The 17,899-nt window shown below is 36.3% G+C and overlaps 1 protein-coding gene across 4 annotated transcripts in view; it reads right to left on the reverse strand.

Moving 5' to 3' along the window:
• Positions 1-17,899, reverse strand: part of ETV1 (ETS variant 1) — a 65,743-nt gene extending 47,844 nt beyond the window's left edge. The window contains exons 1-4 of one of the 4 annotated variants that reach the window (XM_017729354.1): positions 17,833-17,899; positions 17,184-17,317; positions 16,318-16,405; positions 14,524-14,571 (exon numbers count right to left, since the gene is read on the reverse strand). In XM_017729354.1, coding sequence (XP_017584843.1) covers positions 14,524-14,571; positions 16,318-16,405; positions 17,184-17,228 — 181 coding nt within the window. In that variant the 5' untranslated portion in view covers positions 17,229-17,317; positions 17,833-17,899. Of the gene's footprint in view, positions 1-746; positions 850-14,523; positions 14,572-16,317; positions 16,406-17,183; positions 17,318-17,832 lie in introns of those variants that run through there. The other 3 variants (XM_017729353.1, XM_017729350.1, XM_017729352.1) reach the window with 3 other exon arrangements.

Genomic DNA, 17,899 nt, shown 5'->3' on the forward strand with positions numbered 1-17,899 from the left:
ACAGAAGAATACAGCTACCTGAAGCCTATGTAAAGAATCTCTCTTTAACAGGCTTTTAAAGATTGCAAGCCAGAGCATCTAAAAAGCACATCCCTGAATAATTTAAGGTTCCTGGCATCTACATTGAAAGCGCTCCTTTGCTGGAGGAACAAAAAAAAAGGTAAGAGAAAGAATAAAGGTCATGAAAGATCAGCGACAAAATCACTACGAAAAAAGGTATTTTTTCTATCTTAAAGTTTAACCAGACATGGAGGAGCATGGATTTTTACAGCCAGCCCTTCCCATTTACTGTCAACAGATGTGGTCTAACACTAACATTTACCCCTTGGCAGTGTTAAGTTAAGGCTGTGATGATCTCGGAAACAATACAGGAACAAAACGAACGAGAAGGAAGGAAACTGACCAAGAAGGTGAAGCACAAGACAAATCCTCATTAATAGAAACCCAGTAACAAATAAAAGCCAAAACCTAGAATTTATCAGTAATTTCAAATATGTAACTGACATTTCAGGGCAAAAGAAAAAAAAAGAAAAAGAAAACTCTGAAGAAATAGATCCATGCAAATACATATTATTAAAACAAAATAAAATATGATTATGCTATTAAGACGCCAGGCAATCTAGTTTGGTGCAGAGTAACCCCCATTTATAACCAATTGTATCAAGGTCGCATTACAATTCAGTGTTTTGTTGACAATACCAAGTTTTCTTTGCCAACTACATCTTTTAAACATCAGCAAATCCTACCTACTTCCTCTTGTGTCTGTCACAGAAACCATCCAAACAATGGGAGCAAGTAATCTTCACCTCAACAGCTATTGACTTCGAGCAAACTGAACACTTTATTCATTTTTACTCCTGGACTGGAAAGTCCTTGCTGTTCTACAGTATCTGAAAGCCTTGCCACTGATTACGACCAGTTCAGAATCTGGCTCCTCCTCAGTATATGAAAATGGACCTGAAACAATAGGAAACCTTATCTGAGGAAGTTAACACAGGTCACCCTTCTCCAAACGTGAATACTGACTTTACATGGACAGAAAACCAGCTTAATTAGGTTTTATGAATCGGATAAAAAATTAGGAAAAAGTGTCACATACAGAATGCTGATTAAAAAAAAAAACACCCCCAAACATTCACCTTTTTAGAGGAAACAGATTGTTACACCTTTGCTTTACACAACTTTTTATGTTATTGTTAAAGAATAGTCATTAGGAAGTCACTTGAATGTTCAGCAAACACCTGAACTGCATTATAGAAGGAGATTCAAAAAGAGCAAAACCAACCTGCCTTAAACAGAATTTCTGAGTAAAAGCCTGTAGAAGTGATTCCTCACTCCTTCTGTGGAATTTTTATTTCTTGTGAGAATGGAAATGAAAAAGTAAGAAAATTACACTATTTAATTAATTCAATTCAATATTTTTCCAGTTCAACTTCAAACAAAAAAAAAAATCTTTTTTATACATATTTTTGTCCCTTAGAACTCAAGTAAGTTCAGTGCTCACAGAAAGCAGAAAGTTACAAGAAGCTAAACTGTGTTTTGATTTTCAAATTTCAACCAAACAAGCTAGTTGTTATCTACTCTAAATTCCATTCACTCTAAACAAAATTACAAAAAGATTTTTGTGATAGGTGTGCCAAGTTAAAAAATATTTAATAAAAAGGTAAGAGAAGATAGAGCTTTGATGACAAAAAAGAAAGGTTTGAAAGTGCAGGCATTACTTATTCTTATGTTAGTAAGGACCTCTTTCCAGAGGACATAAAGGAGCAACAAAATAAATTTTACTTTTAAACAGGTAAACTGAAGCTTAAAGCATTAAGGGGAAGCTTGACATGCTGGATCCTTAGCTAACACAAATATGTGTAATTCCAATAACGTCAATAATACCACATAAAGTTACACTAGCTGTTGATCTCACTCATAATATCTAAAGCCCACACCTAACTATAAATACACATATTATGTTTGCTTTTTGAAAACTGATTGAAGTTTAATAGCAACTCATAATTGAAATATTCATGGTCCCAAGCTAGCTTTGAAGTTAAATCCCTGAGTGGATAAAGTGGACTGTATATCTAATCTAAACTAAATGTTTCCCTTAGTTACTAATACCAGTGCAGTTTCACTAGTTAAAATCATTATTACAGAAAACAAATGCAAAACCCACAGCACTTTAAGGGGCAGTTAATCCTGCTCAGTGCTAGGACACAGCACATGATCTCGGCAGTATCAGTTCCTCCACTACCTTCCACATCTTGCTTCAAGAGCTGACTTCTTCAAATCACCAAGCTGGTCACTTCTAGGCAAGAAAATTTTAACCACATTGTTCCAGAATTGCTACTGTTACTGAAGCTTCTTAAGTCTCCTTTCAGTGTTTCAATTTAACATCACAAGTTTCAATTTAACAGCATAAATCTGACTTGGCTTTAATCTGTCTCTCCTTTCTCATGCAATGAAGCTAGAAATAAAATGTCATTATTTTTTGTACCTGGACTGCAGATTCTAACTGTTTCACTGGAGCACTTCAGTTTTCTTTACACACTTTGCGTATCACACACTCCCCCCATCTATATACAGCTCCATAAATGAAATTTCTGTAGCGAACCACAGTTTCGTTTAGATACCTTTGAACTAAAGTGGCTATGACCCCCTTCATTGGTTTACACTTCTGTCCCTCCTCATTTTTGGGTCAATTAAATGTATTAAACACTAAGTCTATGAAAGCTTGTCCATTCTCTCCCATGTAAAAAATAAAAATTAAAATTAAAAAAATAAATAAAATAAATTTAAATAAATTTTTTTTTAAAAAGTTAAGGGCTTCTACCAGCCTGCTGCCAGTAACGGGCTCAGTACTGCACAGTTATAGACTATATAGAGCAAGTCATTATAATGGAGTTTGAAGGCAGGCTTGGATCCTAGAGAAAGTCACAACTGTGCTACTTCTGCAGCAGTAATTTCCCCATGGCTTTGGTTATGTTGATCTCCGTTCCTGTTTTGCAGAGCCCACAGCTACATACATTATATCCAAGTATATGTCTGAAACTCCATAACCTTTGCCAGAGTAACTCTCCAGGAAGCTCTCCTGACCTTTACTTAAGATAAAGAAACCAACTGAAATGAAGGAATAAATGTTCCTTTGATAATACTGTGTAAGCTGTGGCTAAGGAACTTTGAAACACAACAGCATTAATAAAATAGCCATATTAGGAGAATTTCTTTATCACCAAAAGCAATGGCCAGCTTCAATGGGGCTTTTCATTCACAGTCCACAAATTATTTTCCAAGAATCATTGACTTGTTGTGTAACGATAATTGTGGGTTAATAGAAGCCCCAACTGAACTTTGTACTCTTACACAAAGGATATATGCATGAATGACTATATTTGGACACAGATCCATATGTAAAGTAACATATCTGATTTTCCATTTATAGATTGTTTTGTCTTTCATATTATAATTTAATTTTAAAAAAACCCAAAAAGTCTTTGAAGACAGAGGTAAAAAAACCCCTCTGCTATAAAAGACAACTTTCAAAGTTTAAAAGTGACCATGATTGTTGGTTAGCATATGTACAGGAACTTTGAAAGAAAAACAAATTTAAATTGTTGCTGTGCAGGGATACTATCCTGCACAGCAACAATTCCAGGGGATTTTAAAAAATTGTGGGCTTTTTTTCCCTCACAAAATGCTGTTATGAATACTCTCAATAAATTCTTCTTAAAACAGCTTCTTAATAACTGGAAAAAATAATCTAAAAGATTTATAGGAAAATTCAGCAAGTGTGAATTTGTTTTTTGGGTTAAAGACTATTTTAATGCAATTCCTCCTAATCTCTTTAATATTAATCTTAACATTTCAGTACATGAATGCTGCGTTTAACAGCTATCTGGTTTAGCGAACTGCAGTAATTCACTCCAATAGGATAAACTATTTAAGTTATTTAGCAAAATGGAAAAGCTACCATGTGTTCTGCTACAATCAGCAGACACTGTTTAGAAGAGACTTCTGATGATGGGGAGAAGCCTCACCAGGAAGAAGAAAACTGCAAAAAGGAGCTCCAAGAAGTCTGTGACTTTGTCAATGTTTCTCAAACCGGGACATTCTCATACAATGCCCTTGCAGTCACCCAATACCACAGAACAGCAGGTATAGCAAAAGGGAGCCAGCATTTAACAGAATAGTAGTATTTTAATAGGTAAAACTTGAGGGGTGCAGGCTAATAAAATAAGTTTAGGCTCTTGTTAAGTAAGTGGAAAACAGTGCAAAGCACCCAGGTTAACATAACTCCTGCTTTCACCGATTAACTCAGAGGAAAATATTGCTTGAGCAAGAAAATGCCACATGCTAAGACAACTTAAAAATGCTTTAGCTGTGGCTGTATCTGATTGATTATGTTGAGAATTTTATCTATTTATTCATACACGAAACATGTTGAGCAGCCTGACTTCTGCTCAGCAGAGATGCATCCTATGCCCCACAGTATCTGATCTATACTAGCTAAAAAGCTCCTCTGCTCACTCCATAGACAAAGAAACTCCTTCCACCTCCACAGCCTATGTTTTTCCATGCTTCCCTGGGGTTGTGGGTGGAAATGACAGGAAAGGGCCCCCTGCTTAAGGTTATACATTCTGCCCAAACAAGTTCTTTTGGCTGCACATCAAAATACCACTTGCTTTATCTACTCATCACACTGATGTCACTGACCAGCAAAAGGAGCTATCACATGACTACAGATGACACAATAAATAACAAATACGAAGACATAGATATAAATATACAAATATATATATATATATATATACAAACAAACAAAAAAGCAAGAATTAAAACAAGCCATTAAAGCATAAATAAAGACTCTTGTGCTTAATTCAAAGCACAGTCAAGTTTAAAATTATGATTTCTTGTTTCTTCATTGTTGAATATGAAAATCAGGCAAGCGCGTCATTTTAATATCAGATAAACCCTGGGGTGAAGCTCTGTGGTGCAGTGTGAGTCCAGAGAAGCCCTGGCACAGAGCAATGGGAATGGGAGGATGTGGGGACTCACTGGCCCTGCCTCACTCCCTATACCAGGGTCTGGACCTACCATGCCACTGGTAAAACGCATCTGTGCTCATTTTCAAAATATCTGCACATAAAGTCCACATAAAACCAAATTCTACTGATTAATGCTTATGCTTCTTTAACCTGAAACTACCACACCTTCAGCTTACTTAAAAGTGATTCCAATTGTTCGTGGCAGTCAGCCAACACAGTAGGGATTTTCTGTTATTGTTTTAAATATTCAAAAAGAACTATTTTACCAGACCACAGAATTCCTGGTTCAATGACAACATTTCAAAAATCGAAAAAAGATTTACTTAAAGCAAAAATCATGATTAATATCCATTTGCCTTATGTAAGATCGTCTTTGCTTTTAGGAAACTTCCATCACAAACCAGGGCTGCTAAGTACAATCATTTCACGGTCTACTGATAGATAATTTTGCTCCTCTGGTACCACAGGTCCTTTTCATTGTATATCTAAGACATTAGCCATCTCTCAAATTGCGTGGTAAACTCATTTAAACCATTTAAGCTGAAATACCACTAAATGTTTATTAATGGCGAATCCATTCAAATAACTGCAGAACATTACACTGAGAAACGGCATCCTCAGAGCATGACTGCTTCTGGTACATCGCGAGAGAGACCCAGCTTATCATCTTCTAACTTTGTCATCTTTTCCTCAACGTACAAGCTAACTGGAATCACCACAGCAAAGCTGCACGAAATTATCGTTTAAAAATACTTTACACGGTTCTTGTCTAAAGACAAGCAAATCATTCATATGATCTTAATTAAAAGTTAACATCTGCCATGATCTGGTTACCCAACAAGATTTAAAAGGTAGATGCTGCTTATATAACCATTTATCGAAACTGTGACTATCAAATGTTCTCAAATATGTGAAATGATAAAATGTAACTTTAATGCCCTTCGGAACACTTTCTAGTATAGGAAGTGCATATTCCCCATTATATATGTGCAATTGCTACTAGTTTTAATATAATTAGCTTGAATTAAAAATAGATATTTAATTAAAATTACTCACAATTATTTTGAATGTGCACTACAGTACTCTTCATGGACCAGATCTCCACTCCTTACTCAGGAAATATTTCTAATGACTTAACTGGAAGTTTTTTTCCTGGGCAAAGAGTTCAGAATCAGGCTCATTATACTGAAAAATTATTTGCTCTGGGTTTTAAAATAAATTTAAAATCCTACTGTCTTAATTGCAGCAAATGTCCCTTAAAAACAAATGACCTTGGAAATGTGCAAATACAGATTTGAAAAGAAGTGTGAGTATGATAAATACACTAAGTGTAATTAGCCTTAATTTGAAAAAAAAAAAACCCAAAAAAACATAGCTACAGTTGCTTTGTTGTTTGAGTTTCTAATTAAAAAAAAATCCAACAAAATCAAACATGACAGTAACCCATCCCTCTAGAATAAACCAGTACCTCTGAGGACTTGTTGGCTCCTCGTAGTTTGAAGCTGTATAAAACAGTACCAACCCAAATATTCCCAGTATTTTGATGCATTCAATTTCTCTTTCTTCAGAGAAACCACAGAAGTTTTTACCAAGAATGAACTCAGGGACAGGATGAGACCAAATACTAACACTCCGCAATTTCTGACACTTCACATAATTGACTACATGTGGATGTTTGGCATTTTCCTTACAAAAATGCCAACTATTTGACTGTCACAGAAAAATCTGATTATGAAATCAAGGTCGCCTACTTAAAAATCAGTTTTTAAGATTTCTTATATTTCCAATTGTTTTTGAAGCGCCTGTGAGTACATTCAGAGTTAAAGTAATTGAATCAAGTTCTGTAAACTTCTTGTTTACAGAAGACATCCCACACATTTTTCTTAAGCCAGCTATCATTCTAAAATGCAGCAAGGAGGTTTGCAGAACTAATTTTTTAACATGCACCTGCATTTTATATATACATGTATATGTAGAGATATATATATAAAATCTGTGAATCTAGGATATCTTAAAAAGCCTCAAAGAAAACAAAACCCCTCCTGTTGAAATAAAGAGGCTACATTTAGTGATTGCAGAGCTGGGATAGAAATCTCATCTAACTTTCCAGAGAGCATACTCTGTACACTGGACAGCTTCACCAGTGCTTCATTCTGGTTTTATCAGTTTCATTTGACTTAGTCCAGAAAAAAATCTGCTGTAGAGATTTATGTATATATCAGTAAGTAAGGTCCTTTTTTTTCCTCAGCCATAGAGTAAGAAAAAAATAAAATATATCTGGTTGAACTGTCATGGAAACCACTAAATAACTGCCATTAACCCTGATTTGCTCCTGTTTATGGAGTAAACAAGAATGATGTACTTCATTCATGGATCCCCAAAATTTATGAAGGCATATTTAATAGAGAAAGAGCACATCACTTTATCGGTACTCTTGAAACAGGTGGAGGCTATGCTGTCAAAATTTACTTTAAATGCAATATTAACATAGCCTTAAAAGCCTCTGCAGAGAAAGGAACACAGCAAGTTAAGAAGTGTTTAAAACCCTGCCAAATAACAACAAAACAAATAACGACATCCAAAACATTCAAACTAGGAACATGCATTTCCTACTGGAATGTAAATTTAGTAGCATCAGTACCTTAGCAATGAGCCCACAAGCCTATATGGAGAAATTAAAAGGACCTGCTAACTGGTGGAAATGAGAACTTAAATTATTTCTTCACTTAATCTGGTATTATTCTCAAACAAGCAGAACTGAAACTTGCACACGATCATACTGCTGAAAAGCAAGCACTCCTTATCATACAGAGACTCCTTCCACCAGCATCTCACTGTGAGATGCTAAATCATTTGGATACATCATCCCATTACTAAAGCAGAAGAGGGGTTTTGTACCTGGATTTTGGATAATAACAGGTAGATTTTGCAGCAAATTAGACAGGTAAAGACACTTCAACATGAATGTCTAAAAGGAAAATATAACTTGCAGTGTCACAACTGTCTACACATTTATATACACAGGCCATTAATTTCCTCTTTTATTCACAAATACTGCAACTTAGCAAGGCTGCCATAAAAGCTTCTGTTAACATACACAAGACACAATGCATACATCACCAATTTTTTTTTTTTTACTTTGCCATTCAGAGGGAAATTGAAAAAAGATATCTGAAATGATCATTCATCTGAAAGAGAACATTTCCTTGAGCTACTTAATTATGGGGGTTTGAGAAGGCAAGTATATTCCAAAAGACTAATAAAAGGTTTTGAAGGATATTAAGCACGTGGCTTTTACTGCTTATAGCAGAAGCAGCTACATTAGTTCATTCCACATTCAGAGCCATCAAGTCTCAGACTCCTGAAGCAGGCAACATCTGCAGCATAAACTATCCAACTCAGCCTAGAATATTACAAAAGTTTTCTTTTTCTTCTGACTATAGCTATAATGTCTCAAGAGGATTTGGAAAGCATGCAGAAATGCTAATGATGATCTTGAAGATGTTATCCGTTTAGGTTTTACAGTTTCACTACCTACTGAGCTATGCAAACATTCACAGCACAAAAATACTTAATACTTGTTCGTAGTTTTCAGAGCTTTAAACACTCTTTGAAAGGCTGAACTAATGGCTCATTTTGCAAAGGGAAAGCAATTTGGAGGAAAAAAAGTTTAGAACTCGGGCCTGTTAGCTTGCTTTCATTGCAAGTAAACAAAAAGTCCCCATTAACAAGCATCCAGGACAAAAGGAGTTAATATTTAATTAAAACCAGCTCTATCCACTGTAACAATGACCTGGAGCCAAACAAGGCAGAAGATGTATGAGTCATTCTTTCTGCCAGTGAATGAGACAGCTGATCTCCGAAGCAATTCCTCAAGACAAGCAGTCAGAACTGGAGTTCTGCCTCCATTCACAAAAACACAGTCCAGCATGAACCATGTGGCCCCAACCACAAGCTTTTCATGTCACACCCTTCCAGAAAGCTACAGCAAAGTAAACTTGAACTTTCGGCATAAACACAGTGATTTCACTGCTTTGTCTCAAGATGCAGCACAGACCTGCTGAGGAACGTTATTTAATAAATGAAAAGTTAAGCAAACTATAAAGGGCTTAGACTTAACTCTTCCTTCTCCCACTCACAAACTGCTTCCAAAAGCTCAGCTGCACTCCAGAGAAAGGTGTTCCTGTTAAAAAAAAACCGGAAACTTTCCAGAAAAACAAGAAGCTGAAAATGCTTCACTTAAAACTTTATTTCGGGTAGCAGAACACTTCCTGCGGTACTGTGTGCTCTGACCTCATGCTTCACTTTTAGAGCTAAGAGCAATTAGTTTTAAAATATCCATCATTTATTCAAAGTGGCAAAAGAAATTGAAATTGACAGGAAATTCTATATGAGCAGTAATATTTTGGCCTCAGCTAAAATAAGACTTTGGGCCTCAACAGTAATGGGTCTATTGAGTTTTCTTTGATTCATTGTCACTTCGGAATATCTGAAAGACTGGCTAAATTGTAAATATTCCTGCAAGAGCTGCGGTGTAGGTTGGTGGTTGTTCTCTTTCCACGGGAACAGCTGTTTCTAACAAAGACACATTGGGAAGGCTAAATAGTGATAAATTTCAAGATGGTAAAAAATATTATTTCCCATAAGCACTGGTTTTGCTGTCAAAACAACCCCAAACCGTTTTTACATAACATGAGATGCTCTGACTAATAAACTTAAATGCAGTTCAAAACTAGCTCCAGATCTCAAAATTCTTCCTTATGTGAATAATCCCTAGGAATAAGAAGATGGGTTTGCAGAATCTGCTCTTCATTTGCTGCTATACTAAAAATGAGAAAAAAACTTAACTTAAAAGGAGTATTCACATTTAATATTTTGCTACATGCCTCATGGTTAGCAAACCCCTCTATGCTTTTGAAAATTACTGTTTTGAGTAAAATTATTTACTTTTCTAGCAAACAAGAAAAACATGAAAAAGTTTATTACTACACAGACTTTCAGACCTGTAGATTTTTGGTGGGTTTATTTCTTTTGGATTTTTTTTTAAAGTAACATCCCCTTCCCTCCCATTTTGCCTAATCTGTTTTTTTTTTTGTGCAGATATTTATGATCAAGAGCTGTGAGTACTAGAAAATCAAATCTATCAGATCACTAGAGTCCACCAGGAAAAAAAAAAAAAGAACATTCTCTGTACTACAAACTGAAAGTGTTTTCACTGCTTTTAGGAGTGTTTGTTCCTGACAGGCAGATTTCAGCCCTGGAGGTATTAAATTACTATTTCTTGACTCTTATTGCTCCTATAAAAATGTGGATAGTTCTTGAATGTGGCTACATACCATCTGCCTGACACCAGGTAAATTTTACAACTTTATGGCAGAAAAGAGCTAGTTAGCCAGATTAAACAAAGCCAGTCTAACTACACTAATATTTGAAGATCCAGTACTTTCTTTTATTAAAAACAATCCTTCAAGAACTAGAAACTATTTCCTTTCACACCTCCTTATTTAAGAAATAAACTGCAAGTCAACACTCGCTTAGACATCACTGCAACGCTAGTGGGTCCTTCACATCAGGAGAAACAGAGGGAACAAACTTATTTTCTCAAGTTCATTCCAAAGTTGTCCAATAATTATTTGACAGAAATAACTTACTTTTAGATACTAAGAAGCAGCTTATGAATACTAGTAGCCTGAAGAAGCCATCTACTCAATTTAGCTGAGCTGCGGTAGAGGCATGAACCCGTTACCTGTAGCTGTTATTTCAAACCACTTACTGTTTACTTTTTGGATGTTTTTCAAATCACACAAAGAACACTATTTCATTTTTTAGTATATTACCATCTGATAAGCTTATTATCTATTGCTCTAAGAAGCAGATCTAGTGCATAAATGTATTATTTGTCTTTACTTGGGATGCCTTTTATGTATCTTGAACAAGCTGTAGGAGAAATTAGTATCTAAATAATATTAAATAAAAATCGGAGTTTTTTGTTAATCTATTATTCCCCAAAACCAAATGCTTTCACCATAGAAAGGAGACACTCACTCACTAACAATTTGTTCTCTCTTCATTTTTTTCCACAATAAGAAGGAAGAGCTACCATAACAAGACAACATTAAATTAATATTTTAACCATTTTTTTCAAGTCATTGAACAATTTCTACCTGACAGAACCAATGGTATTGACATGTCAAAATGTTGCCACTGAGTTAATTAAATATAAACCAAAAGATAATATCTGAATAATATTTCTCTTGGTTAGCAATAGGCAACTTTAACTACTTTAAGATTGAACATTGAAAAAATTATTAAAGGCTTCCTATTTTCAATTTCTAGCATCAGAAAAGAGTTATGCTCTATCTTCTGTCTTGCATAACAGTTGACACGGGGCAACCTTATTCAGAGTAAGTTCTACATCATGATTGAGATTCTTTCTTACATATATACTGCTACACAGAATAAGAAGCAAAACTCATTTCCATAAAAATCTACTATGCAGGTAGTAGAATACATTTGTGAGCTCTCTGTAAGTAGTATTCAACTTGTTAATTATGTAGTAATAAAATATTAAACAGGTTACTGAATTGTTTACATTTGGATTAATACTTTAATACAAGTGAACCTCCCACCATTTCCAACACAAAAGGAATACATTTATTTTCTGTTTACTTGTTTACCACCAACTTGTCACAGGTGACACTGGCTGTAAAAATCTTCAGGCTGAAATATGTAATGCAGTAAGGACAGCTTCAGGAAAAGCAAAACAAAGAAAAATCCACAAGCATTATTTTTGTGTGTCATAAAATGCAACTCACTTTCTTCTCCTAACTAATAAGTAGATTTTTGACCTGGTTACTCCCCAGTGGGGATCTGAACTAGTGGGAGAAACCTGGTCAGCTGCCACTGCTTTTCTTAAAAAGGGTCAAGATGTTTTAAAATTTCATGGTCATTTCCCTGGCTCAAGAGCATTATGAAAAGAAATATGTAAACACTAGTGATGCTGCCAAATTGGCAGACTTCTAGCCTAGGAAGGTCCAGAAGAACATAAATGGACACATCTAGCAATGGGTAAACAAGTCTGATTTCAAAATCTGTTTCCTGGCTAAGCTCATCCATATAGACATTTGAGCAGAGCTACAATGTCCTCAAACACTAGCATATTATAAAGACTACCAGAAGTTATTAAGGGTGGGTATTTTTCATAAAACTTTGGGATCAAGTTAATAGCTTAATATTTGATGTTCTCATCTTAACTTTTAATTTAGTTTTAGCCTTAAGAAAAGCTGTACAAAGTTTGTGCTTCATGAAACCATGGCATGGCCCAAAACAGAGTTTTCTTAAAGTATTTCTAGAACACTGAAAAACCTGTAATATTTCATTGCAACATACTATGGACAAATAGCGTTATTTAGCTTTATTACTTTCTGCTAGGCAAAAAAGCAACTTTTTTTTTTTCATTTTTATTCATTAATCATCCCAGATTATTTTATCTGCCTTTATAAAGGTTATTCAACCTAGCTGACATGGGACTAGACACCTTCTCTCTCAAAACCCATCTAAATTTATTCAGTGAAATACACTGATAAAGAGGTAAAAAGGCTCTCAAACAAGTGATTCTAGTCTAAAATAAGCAGTGCCTTCAGAATAAAAATTGGCATTAGATTAATTTATGCACCTATGGAAATGATCAAATTAATTTTAAATTCTGTATTATTTTTCAAACTTCCATTATTATCTGCACATGCATTATGAATCTGCCTGTATTTTTCTGACCGAAGATCAAAGAAATTTAATCATTTTTCAGAAACAAAACCATCCATACCAGTGAAAAATATCAAACTGAAAGTTAACCTCTCCATTAAAATATAGTATCTTTTGAGTAGCATTTTAACATGCTTCTGATTTCCTAACATGAATGAGATGATACAATGTAAAGAGTTCCTGAGGAAAATTACCACAGGGAGACAGCTACAGTTGCATCTGACCATTATACTACAAAAATGATCTTAGTACAGGACATCCTGTTTTCAATTATTAGGGAAGAATTGTATTAGTTCATAAAAATATATCCTCTGTTCCATTAATTTCAGGAGGGCTTTTTGATTACACACAGAATAACCCCATACTCAAACTAATACTAGCAGAATAAAAATGTCATCAAAATAAACAATACCTCACAACTTATTTATAGGTAAAGAAACTACACAAAAAGCTGTTAAAACAGACTCACGACATAAGAAAGTAGTCATCAGCAATATTTCCCTCTTTTTGTGAACACCAACAGCAAGCATTTCACCCTAACATCCCTCCTTTCAAAAAAAAAAAGACAAAAAAAACCCCAAAACCAGAACATCTCTTCTATAGACAGCTGTGCATAGTCCTGTACAGGAAAAAAAATTAAACATATGCAAATACTCACATTCATTTAAATCAGGATGAATCTGGAGAGATTATTTTAACTTGCATCAAATTTATGTCTATTTCAGATGCAGAAATTTACATAAAAAAATTGACCAGAAATATTAAGAACAGATAATGCACAAAAAATCTTTATGATTCAAATAAACAGTACTGCAAATATCAAAGGAAAAAAAATCAGAAAATGTTGATGAAAACAAATAGATTTGAACGAGCAGAAAGGTACCTTGCAACTTGTTAAAGTTCTCCTAATGCAGCAGCACATTTTTGTTATTGTTAAATGAATCTCTCAACAACTACTCAAAATTCAGATTTGTACATTATTGTTCTTAAACCTTCTCTCTTCATTAGAATGTGCTCTGCAAGGTTATTTGAAATACTGAAAAGAACATGCATGTGTAAAACACACTGATGTTAGTTTTCTAATCACCCGGTACAGAATCTCACAACTACAAATACAAAGACAAAAATAACATGCAAAATATTTAAGGGTTTCTGGAAAAAAAAAAAGAAAAGAAATAAAAAGTACTAGTTAAGTACTTCATACACACCTAATGTTCTGTGTTGTGAACAAGGTGGAAAGAAGACACTTGCACTTAAATCTTGAAGCATCCCGTCCCGATGAACCCAGAGAAACTAATTTCTGCCATCAGAAAAGTACTCCACCAGAACACCAAATAATTATATGTGCTGCTGAAAAGGAAACAGCAAGCCCAGTTCTGGCTGTATGTAGTCTCTCGAGGTACAATAATATAAACCTGATCAATTGCAATTAAAATCTGAACAGAGGCTTAGAACTTGAAGTCTTGGTGCATTAGTTCTTGCCAAAAGCAGATGTGATTGTGAGCTGGAAGCAATTTCTCCTGGTAATTTGTGATGACACTGGGTAGAGCAGCCCCAGAGTCCCCAAAGACAAACTCATCAGAGGCTCTAATGTATGCATGACACATGAGGTGGCTCTTTTAGAGCTCAATTAATTGGGCTGAACATTAAGACAGCAAGTTCAGGACTTTTTTTTTCCCCTCCAGAGTTGTTTTTTCCTCTTTTTACAAGCAGTTTTTTCCCTTACCTTCTGCAAGCCATGTCTCCTGTAATTGGCTCAGATCTTGAAAGAGTTCTGCAAAAATATAAAGACATGGATAAAAGACTCACATCTTTAATCTCTTCATTAGATTAAAATATGTTCAAAAATATTTTTTTCCCTAAGAACAATATACATTAATTCTGTTTTGGCAGTCAAATGTACAGACAAAGCAGGCATTTTGAGGCACTTAATGATTTTTCTACACCTATTAATAAAAACCCAAGCAATTACTGTATTTTCAGCTCCTGAAATAATAACCAGAATCTTAACAGAGCTCTGTAGTATAAAAGGCTCATTCAGCAATACATAGAAAAGTTAAAAATTATAGTATTTCTTACAGGTGAACTATTTCTTCTTATACAATTCAGGCCTCCTCCTGTAATATCTGCCCCAGATAAAGCTTGCTCGGACTTCCACAGTTCTGCCTGAGCAATAACTGAGTGTTTTTAATAGTAGGGTCATAACTATCATATAAAAATTCTGAAGCCATGACCTGAGATGCTGCAATAGCAAAGAGAAATGGGAAATCTTTTGTACTTCCCCTTATGTTTTACTTCATATGCCATGAGAATCACCACCATTTCCTCTGTGCTGTACTCACTGTACTTCTTTAAAGCTAAAACCACTTTCTTCATGGACTGAGTTTTGCAGCAGCTTATCTTCTGCAATTCACTGAAATCAGTTACTTATAATGGGTGTAAACCAGAGCAGCATTTGGCTTACTTGCAAATCTCAGGAACTCAGTTACGAAAATTCTGTTTGCTAAGACTAAGTAGGATATTTGAACTAACAAATGGTTTATTTTTAATCTACTGTATTTTGAGAGAGACTTCCTCTTTTATGAATGCTGACAGATAACTATTTACATATACTTAAATGACAGAGGCTATTTATTTATCCTGTGGACTGATACCCCACATTCACTTTGGGAAATTACTTAACTGAAAATCAGAAAGTTGCTTCCTTTTCAATCTACTTTTCCAGGCAAGTATGGATTTTGAAAAGTGTGTCAATGTGTTCTTACCCTGATAATATTCATACAGGAGTAAGTTATAGGCCTCTACATATCTTCCTCTGTCTTATGTACTTTCAGAGCTGTAGGCGTAGCATATGTACGTACCTTGTAACCTAAAGAAGTGTTAACAGCTATTACCAGCCTACAGTTCCCAAGCTACAATCCTGAGTGGCTACTGATGGGGCTAAGTTACAAATCTTTGGCCCTCCAAAACTTCCTCCACACTGGGCTTCTTTAATCAAAATTCCCTGGATCTTTAACCCTGTTAGTGTCATACAAGAGAAACAGGACAGCAGACAACAGAAGTCTGACTATATAGTAAAGCTGGTGAAAACCAAGTCTCCACACCCACATTCTCTCACTCCTGCTACCACCAGTGAAGACATACCAGGGAAGAGGACGTTAAAAGATGGGAGGGATGAAGAATGCCTAAATCTGAAGAGGCCTGATGGTGAAAACACCAGGTGCCATGACTTGTGTCAGATGCTGCAAAGGCTTGGCTGAAGTGCATGACATCCGTGTGCCACATGTGCACAAAATGCAACAGGGTAAGTCAAGGAAAGACTTTCAACTTTATAAATTTATTGCCTTTGCCAGTTTGTTTCACAGTAGTAAATGTAGTTTTCTTGTCTTGTTTATTCAGATTGATCTAGATATATTTATCTCCAAAATAAATTAATAAAGAGCTCTCAAAAAGCATCTCTGCATTAGTAAGAAAGGGAGAAGGAGAGAGGGGGGGAGGGGGGGAAACAACAAGCCCTCACCTTCTGAATCATGAGCCAGGTCTCTGTTAATGAATTTTCTTTTCCTGACATTTGTCGGTCTCTCATTACAGTTTCTCCCACGCGGATTCTATATACAGGAAAGATCAGTTACTTTAGAAATCTGAGGTTTGAGATTTGGTTGGGTTTGTTTTGGGCTTTTTTTTATTTAATCAGGAATATGCAAAGTTGGCATAAATTCTTTACATTTTCAAACAGGGAAACGGTTACCACAGGGAGACTTACGTCTTGCAAGCCTTCAATTTCTAACAAAAGATATTGCTGAGCACCTAACATCCTCCAAAAGATTCCTGTGTCTAAATGCAACACAGTTCTACCTATCTATGTAGACATCTATTTGTACAGATACGTATATAATGTGCTCAAGCAGCAACACAATACCAGTCGTATTTTTAGCATCTAAAGTATACAAACCTACACGATAGCCCATAAATCCCCATAGCATAAGCTATGCAGGACAAACCAGATATGAAATTTTAATAGACTGCTTTGTTTCCCTGTGTTACTTATAAAATTGTTTGCAAAGTCCTGAAAGGAAAAAAAAAAACCAAAAAACCAGAGGGAAAAAAAAAGGTTAATGTTTGCCTCAACTTCATTCTTCTGAACGTTGCAGGCAAACGCAGCCAGAAACTTTGAATGCAGCTGCTGCTGCTCTCGCCTCCCTCATCCGCTAATCATGTACGCTTTATTGCAATAACTAAGAAGATAGGCTCATCTTGCAAGCAAAGCTCCCAGATGAAGAGTCGCCCCTACAGCGGTAACAAAGCAGAGACTGTGTCTGTAAAACTCCCCCACAGAAATAAGTCGGAGTCAAGTTTATAAACACCAACTTTGAACTGATCACTCACATTGGTGACCATGTAAGGCACTTGCTGGTCATAAAATCCATCCATTCTGCAGCTCTTCCACGAGTCTTAGCTCAGTGTTTTATTTACTGGGCATTTGATCTGGAGATTTCCTCGGGATCTGGACTCCAATCAGCCTAGAGGGGAATACAAGATGGCTTTTAGATTTAAGGAAAAAAAAAAAAAAAAAAAGGCAGCATGAATGAACTGCTTGCATTTGCATACCTAATTAACCTCAAAGAGTCCCATTCATAAAAAACAACCCTCCCTTCTCTGCCTTCACCTGGGTTACACGCTTCTGCCAGCAAAACGCGGAGCAAAAGCACTCCGCGGCGGCGGCGGCAGCCAGCGGGGCGAGAGGCAGGGCTTTATTTACACTGCGCGCCGCCCCCGCGGGCGATCCGCGCCGGCGGCAGCCCCGGCTCTCGCCAGCGTGTGCTCAACTCGTAATGGCGAACGTGGGGCTCGCCGCGCACCTCGCGGCGGCGGCGGCGCCCGGCGGCCACGCACACACCACACACACCCCACACACACACACACGGCCCCCCCGCCCCACGCACCAGCCACCTTCTCCCACGGGATCGCTCCCGCAGCCCCACCGCCGCCGCGCAATCCTGCGGGGCGGTGGGCAAAGTTGCGGGGGAAGACCCACCTGAAGGCCACGCGCGGCGATCGGCTGCAAAAAATTCCCTCCAAATTTAAAAAAAACATTAATTATT

This window comes from Corvus brachyrhynchos, unplaced genomic scaffold, assembly GCF_000691975.1.
Source record: "Corvus brachyrhynchos isolate BGI_N302 unplaced genomic scaffold, ASM69197v1 scaffold142, whole genome shotgun sequence".
NCBI classification, from domain to species: Eukaryota; Metazoa; Chordata; class Aves; order Passeriformes; family Corvidae; genus Corvus; species Corvus brachyrhynchos.